Source organism: Protopterus annectens, chromosome 8.part0 (assembly GCF_019279795.1).
Source record: "Protopterus annectens isolate FY-2018-M chromosome 8.part0, PAN1.0, whole genome shotgun sequence".
NCBI lineage: Eukaryota > Metazoa > Chordata > Ceratodontiformes > Protopteridae > Protopterus > Protopterus annectens.
In genome coordinates, this window is record NC_056741.1 from 1,479,335,323 (window position 1) to 1,479,355,786 (window position 20,464).

General features: G+C 41.3%; 1 protein-coding gene across 1 annotated transcript in view; it reads left to right on the forward strand.

Annotated features, from left to right (window-relative positions):
- Positions 1-20,464, forward strand: part of ANKK1 (ankyrin repeat and kinase domain containing 1) — a 474,688-nt gene that overhangs the window by 254,097 nt on the left and 200,127 nt on the right. The window contains exon 4 of the mRNA XM_044081064.1: positions 15,191-15,240. Coding sequence (XP_043936999.1) covers positions 15,191-15,240 — 50 coding nt within the window. The remainder of the gene's footprint in view (positions 1-15,190; positions 15,241-20,464) is intronic.

Sequence of the window (20,464 nt, forward strand, 5' to 3'; positions counted from 1 at the left end):
GGCACAGCTATAGGGTCCAGATCTCAGCCTATCTGGCAAGCTAAGCTCAAGTACCCTCTCTGTCCAACCACTGCTTTGTGTCCCTGCCCAAAGTACCTGACCTGACACACACACATACACACACACACACACACACACACACACACACACACACACACACACACACACGGAGATAAGTATTTATACAACTTCACAGACACTCCTGGGAAAGGCTGACACAGATTCTCCAGCTGTGCCCCTTTACTCAGACTATACGGTAGTAATTACTGCCACCACCAGCTAATATTTATCAGCTACCAAAAGGCCCTTAAAAGGGTGTCCAATTATTGCTGTGCAATATTATTATCCAAATGGTAAGTGTGACTAATCAGTCTTAAGGCTTATTAGAGTGGCTTAGTTCAGGATCACTTATAAGCATGCAATGTACTCTAGAGCCTACTTATCTCTACAAAAACCAGCCACAGGTAAAATGTTTTTAAAATATTTAATAATAAATACTTAAAACACAAGACAATACTACTACACCACAGTGCTATTTAAGAGTTCAGAGATCACACAGAAACTTAAAATAAATCAGTAGTACAGTTCTTTCATAGAAAAACACTTAATTTAATCTTTATAGTCTTAGGTATTTCTACAAGAAAACACACTTCTAAGATAACTTACTTAAGACAAAAAGCAGAGTGCTGATGAGATGGATGTCAAGACAAAAATGCTTAATAATTTCTGGTTCTCACTGTTTAAATTGCTATTGCAGTTCTGATAAAACATTACATCATCTTTTTACACTTCCTGGAGTTCCCAGACTGATACATTAACTACATTTACATTCTTTACATCTCCCTTTTGTTATCTTGCAGCTGGTCAGGAACAGAGCAATAAAAATACATTTGCATGTTTAAGTTTAGCAATTTAACTCTTGGTTAAAACAATAGAAATAATTTCTTCATCTAGACTATTCGGCACCACTGTTCTCTTGAAAGGGTCACCACATGCTTTTACTGGGTCAGTAGAGAGCACTGTTGCTACATTTTTGAAACAGCATTTCTTTACATTTAAGACACAAGCCTGTATTTTTACATTTATATTTACAAATAACAGAATTATGTATCAAATTCTTATTTGACTAGGCTGCCAGGCTTCACCCATCACTACCCAATATTCACCCCCCCCCGCGGAGAACTCAAGCTTGTTTTTCAAGTAACCCTTGATAAACGCCACTTGAGAGGATTAGGTATATCTGGGTGTACCTCACCCCAGTCCCTGTCTTGAGATCCCATCTGTATTGGCATTGCTAATCCTCCTGCGGTGCTGCACTGACATATCATATGCTTGCAACCCCAGGCTCCATCTTAGCAACTTGGCATTTTGCTGGCTGGCTCTGTTTAACCATACAGATAAGGCTGAATTTTTTGCAGTGCCCCCACTATGGCTAGAATCACTCCTAGTTCCAACATTTCCTGTACCTCAGAGTCTGTTTGACTCTCTCAGGCACCCTATAAGGGGCCTGCCTAATAGGCCTTTGGGGTCCTGTGTCCACCTGGTACTGCACCAGGTGGGTGCACCCTGATTTCCCAGTGAACATGTCCCCAAATTCCTGCAACACTGCTTGGATTTCTCAAACCTGGGCAGGAGATAGCTGCTGGGATATTGCTACCCCTTCCACTGAGGTGTCAGCCCGAGCCTCACTGAGGAGATCAGTCACCAGATCTCATAGGTTCATAGGTTCATAGGCAGATACTAGGCTATCTGCCCTAGGGCATTTATAAGCCTAGCCAGAGTGTATTTGGCTTCCGCCTCCCTATTAGATTAGTCTACTGTGTCTCTGTAAAGTAGGTCACAGAAGGTACCCTTTTAAGATTAGTTTACTGTGCCTCTGTCTAGCAGGGACACAGGAGAGATCCCAGGGGTGAATTTGCAATTTTCCATCCATGCGTCCAAATTTCGCTTGAAGAGGGTCAGCAAGGGGCTACGTCTAACATGAAATGGGATTCTATTCCAGAGTGAGGGGAGCCTTTGGGAAATGAATCAGTCCCTCCAGCATGTCCTATTTATTTTTGTGCTGAGGTTTAGGTCCCTAAAGCGTGTAGCTCTAAGGGACTTGGATTTTTTGAGGTGGAGCATGTCCATTAATTCTGGGTTTGACATGGCTTTGTACGTCAGACATAGATCGCCTCTGAGCAGGCGGCAAGCAACTGAGTAGAGTTGGAGTTTCTTTAGTCGAGCTGCATAGGACATCTGTTTGTAACCCATGATCTTCTTGGTGAGGTACTTTTGGGGTCTCTCCAGTTGCTGTAGGTGTCGGGTAAGGTACATCCCAAAAGGGGCATTGTATTCAATTATGGGCCTGATGAGTGACGAGTAGAGGAGCACAATGACCTCTCTTGATCTAGATGCGAACCCTTTCCTGATAAGGTGGGCTATATAGAAGGTCTTTCTAATCACTTTGGCAGCGTGATTATCAAAGGAGAGATTACTATCTACGTTGGTCCCCAAATCTCTAATTACTTCTTCCGTACTTAATGGATTACCACCTATGTGGTAATTTGTGGGCATCTTGTTTTTCCCAAAGGGGATGACTATGCACTTTTTAGCATTTAGCTTGAGGCCGTGGCTCTGGCACCAAGCATCCGTCTCTGTGAGACCCTTTTGGAGGATGCTTGTGTCAGCTGGAGATTCGATTATGGCCCCCAGTTTGCAGTCATCTGTGAACTTTGTCAGCCATAATCCCCCGTGTTAGCCTGAACCTCAGAGAAGTATATACCGAACAGGAGAGGTCCCAGAACTGAGCCCTGTGGGACGCCACTTGTAACTGGTTTGGAGTCGGACATGGCACCTGCGATTCTGACCATGTGGGTTTTATCTCTGAGCCAGTTTGCAACCCATCTTGTGATATAGGGGTTGATATTTAAGCTGGTAAGTTTATTTATGATGCCCGAGTGGGGTATTGTGTCGAAGGCTTTTGCGTGGTCCAGGTAGGCTGTGTGGACTACCTTGCCCTCATCTATGGCTTTGGTAATTGTTTCAAAGAAATCAACTAGGTTTAAGAGGCAAGATCTGCCCTTAACAAAGCCGAATTGGGTAGGGTCCAGTGACTGGAGGCTCCCAATGTCTTTGTTTATGAGTTCCATGATAATACGCTCCATAGCTTTACAGACCAGACTAGTCAGGCTTATGGGGCGATAGTTTCTGGGGTCCGTTGTGGCACCACCTTTGTGGAGTGGGACCACTGTAGCTGTACGCCATTCTTTGGGTACATATCCTGTAGTAAGGCTAAGTTTGAACAGTGACTTAATGTGAGGGTTCAGTTCTTCTTGGAGCTCATGTAAGACACAGCCTGGGACACCGTCCGGTCCCATAGATGCTGTGTTTTTTTCTTTGGAGAGGGCAGCTTTCACCTGTGCATCTGTGATGTCAGGGAGGTTACATTCAGTTGGTATAGGCGTTTGCTCCTTTGGGGGGAAGGGGGGGAGAAGTTTGCACTGAATCTGTCTGCCAGGATGTTGGCTATGTCTGTTGGGAATCTCCCTCAGACTCTTCCTACAATCCACTGCAAATGCTCAGCACAAGAGCTTCCCTATCATGGTAAGGTTTCAACATGTTAACATGGTATAATTTGTGCCCCTGCCATCTGCCTAGCAGTTCCACCATGTAGTTAACATCATCTACCTTTTTTACCACCTGGTAGGGTTCCCTCCCAAGCTGCTTGCAGCTTGTTGTGTCTGACAGGAATGAAAAACATTACCTGCTGCCCCACAGCATACTCTCTAGCTTGAGCATTCCTGTCATACCACACCTTCTTCTGTTGTTGGGCTTCTGTCAGGTTCTCCTGGGCCAAGCCCATGAGTTCCCTGAGCCTTGCCCTGAGGTTTAGAAAGTATGCCACAACAGACTCCTTGTGAGTCTCACACTCACCTTCCCACTCATCTCGAATTAAATCTAGAGGTCCCCTCACCCTATGCCCATACAGCATCTCAAACGGTGAAAAACCTGTGGATTCCTGGGGAACCCCTCTGTAAGCAAACAACAGATGGGACAAATATTTGTCCCACTCCCTCTTAAACTGATCTGCAAATGCCTGTAGCATGGATTTGATGGTAGAGTTTAATCTCTCAACAAGACCATTAGTCTGAGGATGGTAGGGGTGGTCTTCATGTGCTTCATCCCACAGGACTTCCACAGACAAGCCAGCAGGTCTGATATGAAATCGGCATATCTATCAGACAGTATTTCTTTTGGGAAACCCACCCTGCTGAAAATCTCTAACAAAGCATTTGACACCTTCTCTGCCTCAATGGAGGAGAAAGCCACTGCCTCTGGGTATCGTGTAGCATAATCCACTACCACTAAGATATACTTTTTCCCTGTGGAACTTGGGGTACTTAGAGGACCCACAATATCCATAACTACCCTCTGAAATGGCTCCTCAATCACAGGCAAAGGCATTAAAGGAGCTCTCATCTTGTCTCCTGCCTTACCTACCTTTTGACACTGCTCACAGGTCCTATATTACCCTGTTACATCTCTGGAAATTCCAGGCCAACAGAAGTTCTGCATAAGATGCATCTTTCTATGTTTTATGCCCATATGATCTGCAAAGGGAATATCATGGGATATGGCTAGAAGTGCCAGATGGTATGCTCTAGGCACTACCAACTGCTGTACTCTCCCAAGTTCTAGCCCTTCCTCAGGGGTCCATTCTCTGTATAGTAACCTTTTGACTCAGTATACAGATTCCCCCTTTCCTTGAGAATCAGGTGCCTCCCTAGCTACCTGCCTCAGGCCTTGCAATGTAGGGTCTGAGAATTGAGCCTGTCTCAACACTCTCCTTGTAACCCTTCCCAGCTCCCCTTCCACAGGAAGTTTGGCATCCTTTGAGAGTGGTGCCTCACTCTCAGCCTGAGTACTACTACTCACCTCGACCTTTGCAGTCACTCTATCCAAGGGACCATCAGTACCCACAAGCAGCTGTGGCTCACCTTCAGTTTCATTGCTACAGAGTAGCTCCCTCCCTGAAGTAACCACCTCACCAGTCCTGGCTGCAAGTATGCGGTCTGTCTGGGTCTCCCCCAGGCTACTAGACCCATATGCTTGTCTCCTAGCCTGACCATGTGTAATTGCATAAGTACATGGTATTGCCTTACCCAAATCCTTCCCTCTCAGGACATCTGCAGGATGGTAGTTTAGTACCTTTGTTGTCTCAAGACAACCTACTATTGGCATTTTATCTTTCACATTTACTGGCTCCCACACCTTTGGTTCACCACCTTGCCTCTGTGGACATCTGTATGCCACATGGACCCACTGGATGCATTCAAAACATTTCACCCTAGGTCCTGGACATGTACCTGGACTAGTGGCTTCCCCTGCTACTGGCAGATTCTGTTGTGGCTGTCTGTGCTGCCCACCATGGGTTCCTTTAGATCCATGAGCAGTACTGGGGGTCCCTTTCCTGTGTAGGGCTGCCCTGCTGGCAAGGTATAAGTCTCCCTCCTTCCCCAACTCATCTGAAGTAGCACATTGTCTATCAGCTAAGCAGGTCCTCATGTCCTCAGGCAAAGTGCTAAGGGCTTGTTCCCTCACGAAAAGGTCTGCCAGCCCTTCAAAAATGGTGACCTGACATCCACTTACCCAGCTATGAAAATAAGTGCTCAGTTCAGCAACATAGTCACACACACATTCATCTGCCTTGCGTCTATACTCACAAAATGTTTTCTTACACATTACAGGTGTTAGCTTAAAATATTCTAAAAGACATTTTTTTACAGCAGTATAATCAAAACAGACAGAGTCAGGCATTTTTGATAAAAAAGTTACAGCTTTCCCATGGAGTAAGAGGGTCAGGAACTGTACCAAGAGCCTTTGGTCAACACTATACTGTTTGCATACCCTCTCAAACATATGAATGAAACTATCAAAATTATCCCCCTCTAAATTGCAGAAGAAATTTACTGACTGTTGTGCTTCTGGGGTCCAGTTACTCCCTTCCCCATTACCTCCATGACTCTGGCAAAGAGTCAGCATTTCCCTCTCATGCCTCCTCTGACACTTATTTTCTTCTGTTTCTATCTCCAAACGCCTGGCCTCCAACTCAAGTCTCTTTAGCTCCAGCTAGATTTTTAAGTCCACCACAGAAAGGTTGAGCTGTCCGTTCTCTGAGGATATTGTATCTTCACTGCCAGTCTGATTGTCCTTTGCAGAAAGGTTGAGCTTTCCATTCTCCGAGGATATTGTATCTCCACTGCCAGTCTGATTGTCCTCCTGGATGCTGTTTTCTGATGCAGCTGTAACCAAGGCTGCAATCAGGTCTGCCTTAGTCAGGTTTCCATGCACCAGTCCCCTAGTCTGGCACATCTCCACCAGCTGGCTCCTTGTCATCTTTCCATACTCCTCTGCTAACATGCTGCCTGATCACCCTGACTAACTAAGCTAACAAAGGAAATAAAACAATTGTGATCTGAACTCTGAGTATTCACTGTGTGGCTGATTTAGAGTAGAAAACACCTTCAGAGATCACTGTACATAAGCTACAGGATTCACGCTACCCACACCACTACAAGCCAATTAGTATTTGCCAACTAATTAATATGTGATGTGGCTATACACCTCAACCACAAATGTGAAATGGATCCCACCACTGCAATCCACATGTGATGCCTGTGCCCTGGCCCGGCAATCGAGGAGCCTCAATAACAAATACACACAGTAAAGTACAATTTCCCTTAAGTGCACGCAGAGATCAAAGTCAGTCTGGGGCTGGTTGCTCCCTTGCTCCCCAGGTCCACAATAAGGCTCCCCACTGGCACAGCTAGAGGGCCCAGATCTCAGCCTAGGTGACAAGCTAACCTCCAGTACCCTCTCTGTCCAAGCAGTCCTTCGTGTCCCTGCCCAAGTAGCTGACACACACACACACACACACACACACACACACACACACACACACACACACACACACACACACACACACACACACACACACACACACACTTGGAGATAAGTAGTTATACAACTTCACAGATATTCCTGGGAAAGGCTGACACAGATTATCCAGCTGTGCCCCTTTACCCAGACTATACAGTAGTAATTACTGCCACCACCAGCTAATATTTATCATCTACCCAAAGGCCCTTAAAAGGGTGTCCAATTATTACTGTGCAATATTATTATCCAATTGGTAAGTGACTAATCAGCCTTAATACTTATTAGAGTGGCTTAGTTCAGGATCACTTACATGCATGCAATGTACTGTAGAGCTTACTTATCTCTACACAAACCAGCCACAGGTAAAAAGTTTTTAAAATTTTAATAATAAATACTTAAAACACAAGACAATACTACTACACCACAGTGCTATTCAAGAGTTCAGAGATCACACAGAAACTTAAAATAAATCAGTAGTACAGTTCTAGAATAACAGAAAAATACTTAGTCTAATCTTTATAGTAAGAGTTATTTCTACAAGATAACACAAATCTAAGATACCTTACTATAGACAACAGGCAGAGTGCTGATGAGATGGATGTCAAGACAAAAATGCTTAATAGTCTCTGGTTCTCACTGTTTAAATTGCTATTACAGTTCTGATAAAACATTACATCATTGTTTTACACTTCCTGGAGTTCCCAGGCTGACACATTAACTACATTTGCATTCTTAACATCTCCCTTTTGTTATATTGCAGCTGGTCAGGAACAGAGCAATAAAAATACATTTCCATGTTTAAGTCTAGCAGTTTAACTCTTGGTTAAAACAATAGAAAGAATTTCTTCATCCAGACTATTCGGCACCACTGTTCCCTTGAAAGGGTCACCACATGCTTTTACTGGGTCAGTAGAGGGCACTGTTGCCACATTTTTAAAACAGCATTTCTTTACATTTAAGACACAAGCTTGTATTTTTACATTTATATTTGCAAATGACAGAATTATGTATCAAATTCTATTTGACTAGGCTGGCAGCCTTCACCCATCTCTACCTAATCTTCACAAGATGTAACTGTAATTTTGCTTCCCCTAGGATTAGGATAGTTTGATTAGTATCCCTATTCTTAATACCTTATTTATTAAGCAGATCTAAGTTATTTATAAACTCATTCTTAATACCCTGTTTATTAAGCACATCTCAGTTAGTTATAAACCAGCTATCACATTTGAAATTCCTCAGGTAAAGTGGTGATAATGGAGAACACTGAGATCTGTGTACTCGATTGTGACATTTCTAAGGACAATAATGCCCTTGAGGGTGTGATTTATGAGGAAATAATGGACTTTCTATGAATGTGCTAGCCCTTCCTCTGCTTGCGACACTGAGCCTCTCAACACTCTTGGGTGTTCATCTTGATAGAAATTTTATAGGTTCATAGGTTGGTACTAGGCTATCAGCCCTAGGGCCTGTACAAGCCTAGCCATAACAATTACCTGGGTATTTCTACCCATAGTATTTACTTCCCTGGACCACTGTCTAGCAGGGTCACTGATGATATCACCGGGGTGAATTTCCTATCTTCCATCCAATCGTCAAGGTTCCTTTTGAAGAGGGCCAAGGAGGCACTCTGCTTGACATGTATGGGCAATCTATTCCAGAGTATGGGGAGTCTCTGGGTCAGGAACCTATCTCTCCAGCATGTTTTGTTCATTGTGATGACAAGCTTTGGATCCCTAGAGCATGTGGCTCTGAGGGATTGGGATTTCTTTAAGTGGAGCATGTCCAATAGCTCAGGGTTTGACATGGTCTTGTATGTTAAGCAAATATCACCTCTGAGTAGACAATATGCCACAGAGTATAGCTGGAGTTTTTTTAGATGGTCAGCATAGGGCATCTGCTTTAGGCCTGTGATTCTTTTAGTGAGGTATTTCTGTGGCCTTTCCAGCTGTTGCAGATGTCTTGTGAGGTACATACCAAACGAGGCATTGTACTCTATAATGGGTCTAATGAGGGATGAGTACAGTGAGACAATGACCTCCTTTTTTCTGGATAAAAAGTCCTTAGTGATGAGGTGTACCACATAGAAGGATTTCCTGACTGTTGTGGCGATGTGGTTATCGAAGGTGAGACTATTGTCCACATGTACCCCTAAGTCTCTCATCACACTATCGGTGTTTAGTGTATTACCACCTATGTGGTAATTCATGGGTACATGGTTTTTCCCAAAGGGGATAACTATACATTTCTTGGCATTAAGCTTGAGCCTATGGCTCTGGCACCAAGCATCTGTTACTGTAAGGCCCTTTTGTAGAATATCCACATCATTTGGTGATTCAATAATGGCTCCCAGTTTGCAGTCATCTGTGAACTTTGTTAGCCAGAGTCCCTTAGTGTTGGCCTGTACTTCAGAGAAGTAGATGCCAAACAAGGACGGTCCCAGGACTGTACCCTGAGATACTCCACTTGTCACTTGTCTGGAGCTGGATTTGGAGTCAGCTACTTTTACAGTCTGCGTTCTGTCAGTAAGCCACTTGGCAACCCATCAAGTGATGTAAGGATTTATGCTCAGCTTAGTAAGTTTATCAATGATTCCAGAGTGGGGGGTTGTTCCAAAGACCTTGGCAAGGTCCATATAGGCTGTGTGGACCGCCTTACCCTCATCCACAGCTCTGGAGACTGATTCAAATAACTCAATCAGGCTCAGGAGACAAGATTGGCCCTTCATGAACCCAAAATGGGTGGGGTCCAGTGTTTGAAGGTTGCCAATATCTTTGTTTATAAGTTCCATGATAATGTGCTCTATGCCCTTGCAGATCAGGCTCGACAGACTGATGGGGCAGTAGTTCCCGGGATCCAAGGTGGATCCCCCCTTTGTGGAGTGGGATAACTGTAGCTGTGTGCCACTCAGTGGGCACAAAGCCTGAGGTGAGGCTCTTATTAAACATGACATTTAGGTGAGGTGCCAGTTCATTTTGTAGTTCATGTAGTACCCAGCCCAGAATGTCATCTGGTCTATGGATGCTGTATTCTTAGCTTTGGAGAGTGCAGTTTCTACCTTTGTGGCCGTGATTACCAGAATTTGGCAATCTTTCGGTATTGAGATGGGCCCTTTAGGGGTGAGAGGGGGATGAAGTTGGCACTAAATCGATCTGCCAGGATATTGGCAAATATCCTTGGGATCAGTATATTTAATGCCATTCTGTTATAGCTCAGAGCAGATCTGAGCATAGCCATTTAGATTCTTGACATAACTATAGAATGCTTTGTAGTTGTCTTTGGAATCTTTGGCAATTTTATTTTTGTAACTAGCTTTGGAAGATTTTATGCGGGATCTAAGCTTCTTACTGAGGCTGGTAAGGGAGTTTTTTGCATCCTGGAATCTTCATCTTTTCTGCAACAGTTTCTTTCTTCTGTTGTATAGTTTGTTTATGGCAGGGGACCATCAGATTGACTTCCTTTCGTTGGAGGAGAACATCTTGGTTCTATTTGGGATGGCATGATTCATGCACAAGTGGATGTACTCATACAGTGCCTTAGTGTAGGATTCAGCAGTTGAACTTTCAGCTCCCGTCTGCATGGGTGTCATGAAGTTTGTCACGTCTGACTTGAGTAGCATGAAGTTGGCTTTGGAGAAGTTTTTTATGGAGGTTTCCTTACTGGGGGTGCGAGTGGGATGTGGATGTCAAGGGTGATTAGCTTACGGTCAGACCTGACCAATGAGGGAGTGACCACTGGTGTGAAGCATCTATCCCCCATGTTGGTAATGACCAGGTCTAGAATACTGGAGTCCCTGGTGGGACAATGGATTAGTTGATCCTGGGCATTGGAATTTATGAATTCCAAGAACCGTTGAGAAAAGGTGTTGGTACCCGAGTAGTTTTCCCAGTTAATGGCAGGGTAGTTGAAATCACCCACTATTATGGTGTTTGGTTTAGTGAGAATCTTGGGGCATGGTGGGGGATCTGTAGCAAGCTACAGTTTGGATTGCAGTCTTACCCAGTGTTAGTTGCACCTGGAGAATTTCAGATGCATTATATTGGGCAACTAGCAACTAGTGTGAATATCCTTGATAAATATGGACACTCCTCCGCCTTTAGTGTTTCGGTCTTGGGTTTGGTGGCGGAAAAGTGTGGTAAGAGTTGTGGCCTGGTATTGCAGGGGTGCTCTCTGGAGCCTTGAACTAGGTCTCAGTTACTGCACAAATATCGATGTTCTCCATTTTTAGGAGTGCCTCGAGAGAGTGCATTTTGAGGTTTAGACTTCTAGCATTGAGTAGCATTACCTTCAGATTTTGCATGCTTGTATCTGTTACGGTGGTGGTTTGGTCCTTTGAACCTTGCCTAAAAAAGGCACTATAGGGGTGGTAAAAGATTTAGCAAGTAACCTGAATCCCAGGGGCAACAGATGCAGACCATCTAAGGCAAAGCATTGTGGTTTGTGGATCATGTCGCCCCAGGCAGACAGATACTGGATCCCCTTTGAATGACACCAGAAGCTTAGCCAATTGTTGAAGTCAATCATTTTGTTCTTATACTGTGGTATCATTCTGGGTGAAGACAGGATGCTACTCAGGGCTAGGGTTATACCTGCCTGGGCCACATGATCCGAGAGCTCTTCCTTGTCTCTTTTCATGTAGTCCAGGGAGGTACATCTCAAGTTATTTACTCCAGCATGGACAATGACAGAGTCGTATTTGTACTTCTTGTGGAGTGACTTGAGTGCATGCGTTATGTGGTGGATCCAGGCAGTCGACAGGCAGCTGACTGTAATTTTCTCCTTGTTCAGCCTGGTGAGTGGGACATCAGTGTGCCTGACTATAGAGTCACCTATGACTAAAGTGCTGGGTACGTTGTCTTGCCTTAGGGACTGTTGTTGGGTGGCACACTGGTGTTGTGAGCTATGTGTCACTTTGGTTGTGACTGGTGTTTGTTTGCATTTCAGCTTCGGAGGTCCTTGCTGCTTGGGCAGGTTAATGTTAAGGGCCTCCGCATATGTGGGTTTAGTGTTGCAATGAGTGGCTGATGATGGTGTTGGTTTTGAAGGGCTATGTGTTTGCGTGAGGTGTAGTGCAGGTGTTGTCCTTCTCCTCTTGACTGTCTAATACAATTTTGGCTGGAAAAAGCTTTGCTTCCAGTTTGGCTATGTAAGTGTAGTGTTGGGTGGTAGGAGGTAGGCAGTTGCCGCATTGCCCCAGTATGCCCAGATTCACCAGGTGAACAGGAGAAATCACTGGAAGCTGACCATTGGACATGCCTGTTTAGGTGCTTTTTTTGTAAAGTACAAGATCTGTTTTCCCTTACTTTTGCAATTATAGGCCGTGTAGTGCCTGTGATTAATTTCTCCTTATTAACAAGGAGAGTTGAATGCTTGTATCAGTTTAAGGCTTCCTAGTGCTTTCCAGCAGGTTCTAGAGCAAGTGCTAGTCACAGGGGTTCAGATTTTAGTGCTACTACTGAGAAACTAGATAGTTCTAAGGGACAATTTGAAGAGCAGACTTTTTGGCACCTGGAATAGTTTAACTGTAGCCCTTCAGTGCTGCACAATGCAAAAAACATGCAAACACATGCGTTTTTAAGACAGATAATAGAAAGGGATAGAAATCAGCTCAAAATTGTTAATAAAATTACACTTTCAGAGCTGGAAACCACTCTAGTGTTAAACAGGCAGTACAATGCTCACCACTCCTACTGGTAAGCAGTAGGACTTCCCTCTACCACAGCAAGATCTGGATCGCTCTGAACACAGAAAATAAAGTCCTGAAACCAGCAATGTCTGGGATCTGGACTATACTAGCTAGGAAAGGCAGGAAACGAGCAAACAAGATAGTATAGACACACACACATATATATATATATATATATTATATATATATATATATATATATATATATATATATATATATATATATATATATATATATATATATATATATATATGTGTGTGTGTGTGTGTGTGTGTGTGTGTATTTTTTTGGTTAAAACAGCTAAACAGTGCAATAATCCCTTCCCCAATTCTGTCTGATCCCAATATGTAAGTGGTTTTGTGATCACTCAGCTTTTGACCATGATGACTTGAAAGATGAGCTGTTGATTCATGACACAGATGTAAACATGGCATTACTTGTACAATTTATGATGTGTCCTTTCTTATGTACTAAATATAATTTTAATGTTTAGAAAACTTGATTGGAATGCTTTACTTGATTAATAAAGATGCTAACAGCACATAAATATGACATTAGTATATAGTATGAAATAGTTTCTTCTTCTTGTAGATAAGATAAAATCTTATTTTCCTTTCATAGTTATTCAGATACTTTCTTTGCTTATGAAAAGTAAATTTGTGCTCTTTTGCATGAGTCATTTCCATGTACAACTCACATAATTAAATGCACAGTAGTTTATTTCTTTCAGACAACATTTTCTCTAGTATTTTGTTTCATCAGTTCAAGCATGTGCCAGATGATAACCCTACAGTGCTACTCATGTGGGACTCTCCCATTCTCACAAACACTCAAACAATTATAGAAATAATTAATTACTGTATGGACTAACTTAATTTGTTCAGCAAAATAACCGTCGGTCTGTCTTCTGTACACCAAAATATCCCTTATAGTAAGTCCCTGTTATCAAGTTTATATAGTGCAGAATACGCTGCCTGTCATATTTGTTAATGCCAGGTTTCTCCACCATTTTTCTTTCCTCTCCCTTCCTTTTAATATTTTTGTCTGTAATTGTTGAAATGCATCCAAACATTACATTTGTTCACATGCATTTAGGATGTCTCTTCACAACACTTTTTCTTTTGGCTGCTCCCATTAAGAGTTGCTACAGAAGAACACTGGTCCGCAGAATGAGTGACAGTAGAGTTTTATGGTGTCGAGTTGCCAGTCCAGCACCCAAGTGTTCTCAGAAAGGCCAATTTAGAATGTCCCATCTACCTGCAGCATGTCTTGGGAATGTGGGAGGAAACCAGAGCACCCAAAGGAAACCCATGCAAACACAGGGAGAGCATGCAGACTCAACACAGAAGGCACCTCAGCTGAGAATTGAACTGGAGAACCTCTTGCTGTGAGGAGACAATGCAAACCACTGCACCACTGTAAAGCCATCTCTTCACACTACTACAGTCTCTTACATTAAAGAATGGTGGATCTGAGCTGGATAGAAATAAACATAACAAATTTGCAGCTGTGCAGCAGTACTTGCATGTACTGTAAGACTCCTTTCATGCAATTTTTTATTATTTCAGAATATGTTTGGGTTAAGTATCAGTCCATTCTCCTGCTGTGTTATCAGCCTAACATTCAGTGACTTTTTATAAAAAAATACAGGAACAAAAACATCAACTCAAAGGCAGTTCAGTAACCACAGAAGTGGGCATCCTTTAGTTAATGATACTCGCAAATGCTTATTTTATATGCTTTTATGAATCTGAATAAAGGCAAACATTAAAAAAAATGGAAAACTTGACAGATGTGCACATCTAAAGTAACATCTCCCATGTGTTGTGCTCAATATATTTTTACCTCAGCTCTTAGGGATGCTTTGTTTGTTATTGGTGCAAGTTATTTACATTTGGATTAAGCTCTGTATTAAAACCATGCTATATTAAATGATACTTGCACGGCTATATATATGAACAAAATGATTAAATATAATTAAGTTTATATATGTTCTGTAACATATTCTGTACATTTACTAACTCAACAAAGACCAAACACTCATATCAAAGTGAACTAATGCATTAAAAGGCTGTAACAAAATATCTTGCAGAAAAAAATTACACATAGAGTACAAAAAATCTAAATTACAAGCCTATATTATTCATTTTCCATTGGAAACTGCTAATTATTTTCAAACCATGAATACATTTTAAAGTCAGTTTAATCCCCCCACTCCCAACACAGGCCCAGTCAGCGTACTGATGTACTGTTACCACGTTGACAGACATCCTTTTTTATAGCAGAGGTAACATGTTAAAAGAATTATATATTTTTTAGTGGGATAAATCCTGCTTGACAGCATGAAAGCAATCATAATCCTTACACAGACTCATGTCATATTTCTAATTCCTCTTTCCAAGTGTTGTCATGTTTGACTTAATCAGAATCAAAGGTATAACTTTCAAAAGTAGTAATCCTGCTTCTCATAGGGTGTTCAGTTTGTAATAGACAGTCCAGTCTTAATGAAAGTGAATTTAACTTTTATTACCATTAAATATCAGCCATCTTTCATGAAGGACTTTTTTTTTTGCTTTTTTGTAGCTTTGGAATTGTAGTCTGGGAGATTCTGACACAGAAAAAGCCATATCCAGGTAATTACATACTTATGCATTTTATTTACTATAAACAAGACTTTATTCAGTTTATAAAAATATATAAATAAATCTAACTGGTCTGCATAATGTTTCTATCTTGAAATGCAAGGTTCTATACTATATTTTATATATACTGTATTTTTATGTATACTACTGTATATTTTAATATGTTTGTTTGCTGTCTAATTTTCTCAAAGATCCTGTGGGTGTGTCATGTTTGACCAGTTGTAAACATATTTTTATGGCACAGTTGTTATGTCAATTATTATATGACGGCTATATTACTTATTGGCCACTGACCTTATCAAAGTGCTATTTCTCTGCCAATCTCACCGATTGTTTTTCTTTCTTGCACAGATTCCCTTCTGTTGGTGTGGCCCCACTCCATTCATCCTGCTGTCGGTGTGGCCCCGCCCATTTCACCCTCACTCATGCTCGGGCTCACTATGCTCACCTACCCTGCTCCCATTTCCCACCCTCCTGCACTACATCTACATTTATTCTATCCATAACTCCTCCCATTCCTCTACACTACCCAATTACCCAAAAGCCCTCCTACACCTCCCATCACCCATCTAATCACAATTAACGCCACACACATGTCTCAAACAACAAAATACTCTTTTAGCCTAATCTACTTTCAACTCTCTCCTATCTTACCTACCTTTCAATCCCCTCCCACACCTTACCTTCACGTTATACATCAACCTTCATACACACTATTCAACCCTCTTTCTCCTCTACAGTCCATGAGCTCTACTCTTCAAGCACAATTCTCCCATTTTGTGCTCTTGTCCCTCTCCCTCCACAACCAACTAAATTCACCATACATTATCACCCATACTCATTCTCTATATCAAACTGCATTAGTGTCATAGTGTTCAGACTCTCTCTCCCTCTCTCTCCGGTGACATCCACCCCAACAGTAGCCCTACCAACACCCCACCCAACTCCCATCTCCACATACCACATTCCCCCACCCCCAAGAGCTTTTGTTGCATTACAACCAATGCCCAAATCCTCAGAAATAAAATTTCCATCCTCCATGCCTGGTTGTCCCACAACCAGTCTGATATTGATGCCATCACAGAGACCTGGCTTAAACCTAATATAAAAGACTATGAAATTCTCCCTCTATGTTACCAAATGCTATGCAATGATAGACCTAAAAAAGATGGCAGAGTATCAAAACTCTACTCTACCTCCTACACTGTTACTCCCTACACCAATCCCATTCCTAAATTCACAAATTCTGAGCTACCTATTGCCCTCCTCAAACTCAACAAACACAAATCCATATGCATAGCTGCCCTCTATATCCCCCCAGGCAACAACATTCCTATACTTGAAGATCTACTCTCCTGGTTTTCAACTAACATAAAAAATGAAACATTTATTCTAGGTGACGTAAACATAAACTGGGCCACAATTACCTCTGCATCCCCTTCTCTAAATATCAACATCTACAACTACACCCAACAAATAAACTCTCATACCAGGCTAAACAAAGATGGTACCACTGGTACCATCATTGACTGAATCTTAGTGTCTCATCCAAACCTTATCTTAGATACTGGCATCCTTCCTGACTCTCTCAGTGACCACCTGCCTGTATTTGCTGACTGTCATTCCTCTCCCCCCTCAAAAACATCACCACTATATACAATCTTGGAATCTCTCTAATTTCAACCCACAAATATTCACAGACTGCCTAAAAGTAACAGCTTGGTCACCCTTAAAAACTTTGCCTCTTGGTAATGCAGTTGATTACTTTAATAAAACTTTCCTGAACCTTCTTAACAATCTCACCCCACTAAAAACTAAAAGAGTTAAAGTTTCAACCTCCCCTTGGTTAACTAAAGAAACCAAACAAATCATGCACCTAAGAAAAATAATCACCCTCTGTCCTAACTGATGTTAAACAACTCTGTAACACTGTAAAAAAGCTAATAATTAGGGACCATAAATCACACTAAAGCAAGCTTCAATTTGAACACGTGTCCAACCCTAAAAAATTCTGGAACTCCATCTCCTCCCTTCTTCACCCTGGCAATAAGAATGACCCACCCCCACACCTAAATTATACCGATCAAGAAACTGCCTCTCATTTTAATAACTTTTTCAAAGACTCTGTAGCTAAAGTCACTACCATATTCTCTCACCACTCTCCATCTCCTCCCCTCCCAACCAATCTCCCAACATCTCTGCCCAATCTGACTACCCCTACCCCTAATTTTAACTTCTTTCCTGTTTCTACAAACAAAATAAAAAAAACTTCTCCTTCAACTCAAACCATGCTCCACTGCACCTGATAACTTACCCGCATCTTTCCTCAAACTGTCTGCAGATAGCATTGCCTATCCCATTTCCAACATAATAAACAGATTCATCCAAGAGTCATACATCCCCTCACTCTGGAGACATGCTTTTATCATTCTACTCCATAAAGGGGGCAACAAAACTGACACTTTTAATTTTCAGCCCATAGCCATCCTTTCCCCACTATCAAAAATCATGGAGAAATGTATTCAATCCCAAATTATGTCTTATCTGACCCAAAGCAACCTACTAACCCCAACACAGCACAGATTTCATCCTGAGCATAGTAATTAATTTTGCACGCAACTCTGGAAAAATTGTTTCCACTCTGTTCCTTGACCTCTCCAAAACCTTTGATACTGTTTCCCACCCCTTACTCTTATACCAACTCTCCTCTCTTAACCTCTCTCCTCCAACTATTGCCTGGTTCACTAGCTACCTCTCTGAAAGACAGCAAGCTGTACAATCCCTCTGCACTCTTTGCAATGGCTTGAACTTCCTAACTACCTCAAACTTCTTAAACTTACAACTACCCACAAGTTTATACTCCAGTCTTCTAGCTGACCTTCTCTGTCCACCTCCATAACTCCATGCATTCCCAACTGCCCACTTAGATCAGAAAACCATAATCTCCTAAAAATATATAAACCTCTTTGACCCCCTGGCCACCTACTATTATCCTGCTCCTTAGCTAAACTCTGGAAGTCCCTTCCTGACTCCCTCCAAAATATCTAAAGCCACTCAAACTTGAAATCTCTTCTCTAATCTCACCTTTTTTCAAAGTGGGAATGTTCCTGTTCCCCGACTACATAACTCCTTAATACTATCTCCCAAGCACTACAGGTTATACCAGCTACTATAGTGCTCTTTTACTTTCTGCATCTACTTGCTGTCTCTGACACTTGTTAACTCCTCCCAGAACCCACTCCTTTCTCCACTATAAACCATCCTTTACTTCACCTTTCTTTCTCTTCAGATTTCTAACTCTGAATTTCTAAAAAAAAAAAGTGTCTATACTTTGTAAATATTAGTCAGACTATACGAATCACATGTATACTTTGTAAATCTTTGTAAATATTATTTAGACCATATGAATCATATGCCTTTTCTTTTAACTAATGCTTTTCATCATTTGTATGCTACTATTGTTCTACAACTTTGGAACTTTGTATAACCGTCTATGTCTGTATTTATAACTGTGAATATCTGCAGAGTTTTTCTCCCTGGGCCTCCACTGAAAACTGCCTCTTCCAGGCCAGGGACTACCATGGTCATCAAACTGAAATAAATAAAATAAATAAATAAATAAATAAATAAATAAATAAATAAACAACTCAAATTTTATGACCAAACACCCCTTCTTCATCAAAAAGGATGTACTGCTTACAGCTACACCTCTATCCTGTATCAGTAAGATTTGTCTTATGCAGGAAAATATGCTTCCTTATTCAAACATTCCTTAGTAGTGTCATTCCAACAGCTAATAAATCTAAATAGAGTCTTGTCAAAATATAACTAGCTTACAGCCACTAGCTAACCTTCTTGAAAAAAATATTTTATGTACAGGTGGTCTTACATGTTGGCAAATATGGGCCACTCTCCAATAAGCCACAGCGATTCAGGAGGGGACTAAGACTCTCATTTCTATATATTATTTACTGCACTATATATATGCTACCATAGAGAAAGGCCTCCTATCTGCTTCAGTTTTCACAAACTTAGAAGACCCTATGAATTCATGGAGTACAAAGTGCTACTCACAAAGGTTATAAATCTAGGATTTGCTGAAATGACAGTTAGATGACTCCACAAATATCTGTCTTATAGGCCCTTTAATGTTGCCTCCAACTCTTGTAACTTTGAATTTGGTACTCAAGTAAGTGGAATTCCTCAAGGGTTTTTTATGACCCATCATGTTCTCACTATTTGTTAATAATATAACACCTGTCTTATCAGTACTTATAATTTTCATATATGCTAACAAGCTTATTCTTCTAAAGTATGGTGAACTTAGTCTGAGATACAACTAAAGTAATTTATTTCAAAGGCTGTTGAACAACAGTAATTAATAAAAAAAGCATTATTTGATATAATTTAAAGCCTAAGCAAAGCAGACATTTTCAAATATTTGACAATTGTCACAGTCTCCTTGTAGAAATACTTAGGCATTTGGCTAGGCCCAGTATTTTCCTTTAGAACACACGTCAAAAATTGTACTGGCCATTTCCCAAAACAATTCAAAATAAGTTAAAATATTGCAAATCTCCACTTTTATTAATTTAGCTATTGCGGTAGGTCTCTTTTTAACAAAGTTGGGCTATAGCCTGTCAATAATTTATATGAACCCCATTAAGGAAACAATTACCTCTTCAAGCCACTCTCAATAAAACATATAAAATTATATCAGTCTCCATGAACATTTTTGTCTCTCCCTACTGAATGCAAACTAGCTATTACTCCATTGCTACCCTACTATCTTATGTTAAAATGTTCACATACTGAATCCTGCCCCAACTCTCTTTCTCTCTCTCTTGGTATAAAAAATTCTACAATGCACTGCTCATAACATCATAATTTAATGGCATCCTTTACCTGAAGGGGCCGGCCTTAGCTTTAGTTGTAGGTGAATAAAACCATTCATTAAACCTTCTGATACTACTTGTGACTAATTACAGCAGCTAATCACAAATGAAAATTATAAATATCAAAGGGCAGTTATCAGATCACCTGCCTACAGTCTGCAAAATTCATTACATCAGGGATAAATTTGGTACTAAGCACCATTATAAAAGCCAAAACTAAGTGTATTTTAGCCCATACACACATCATTCAGATTGCCTTTCTCTACTGTAATGTAAGCATGTCTGCTTTAAGTAAAGACTGTTTACACCACAGCTGTGTT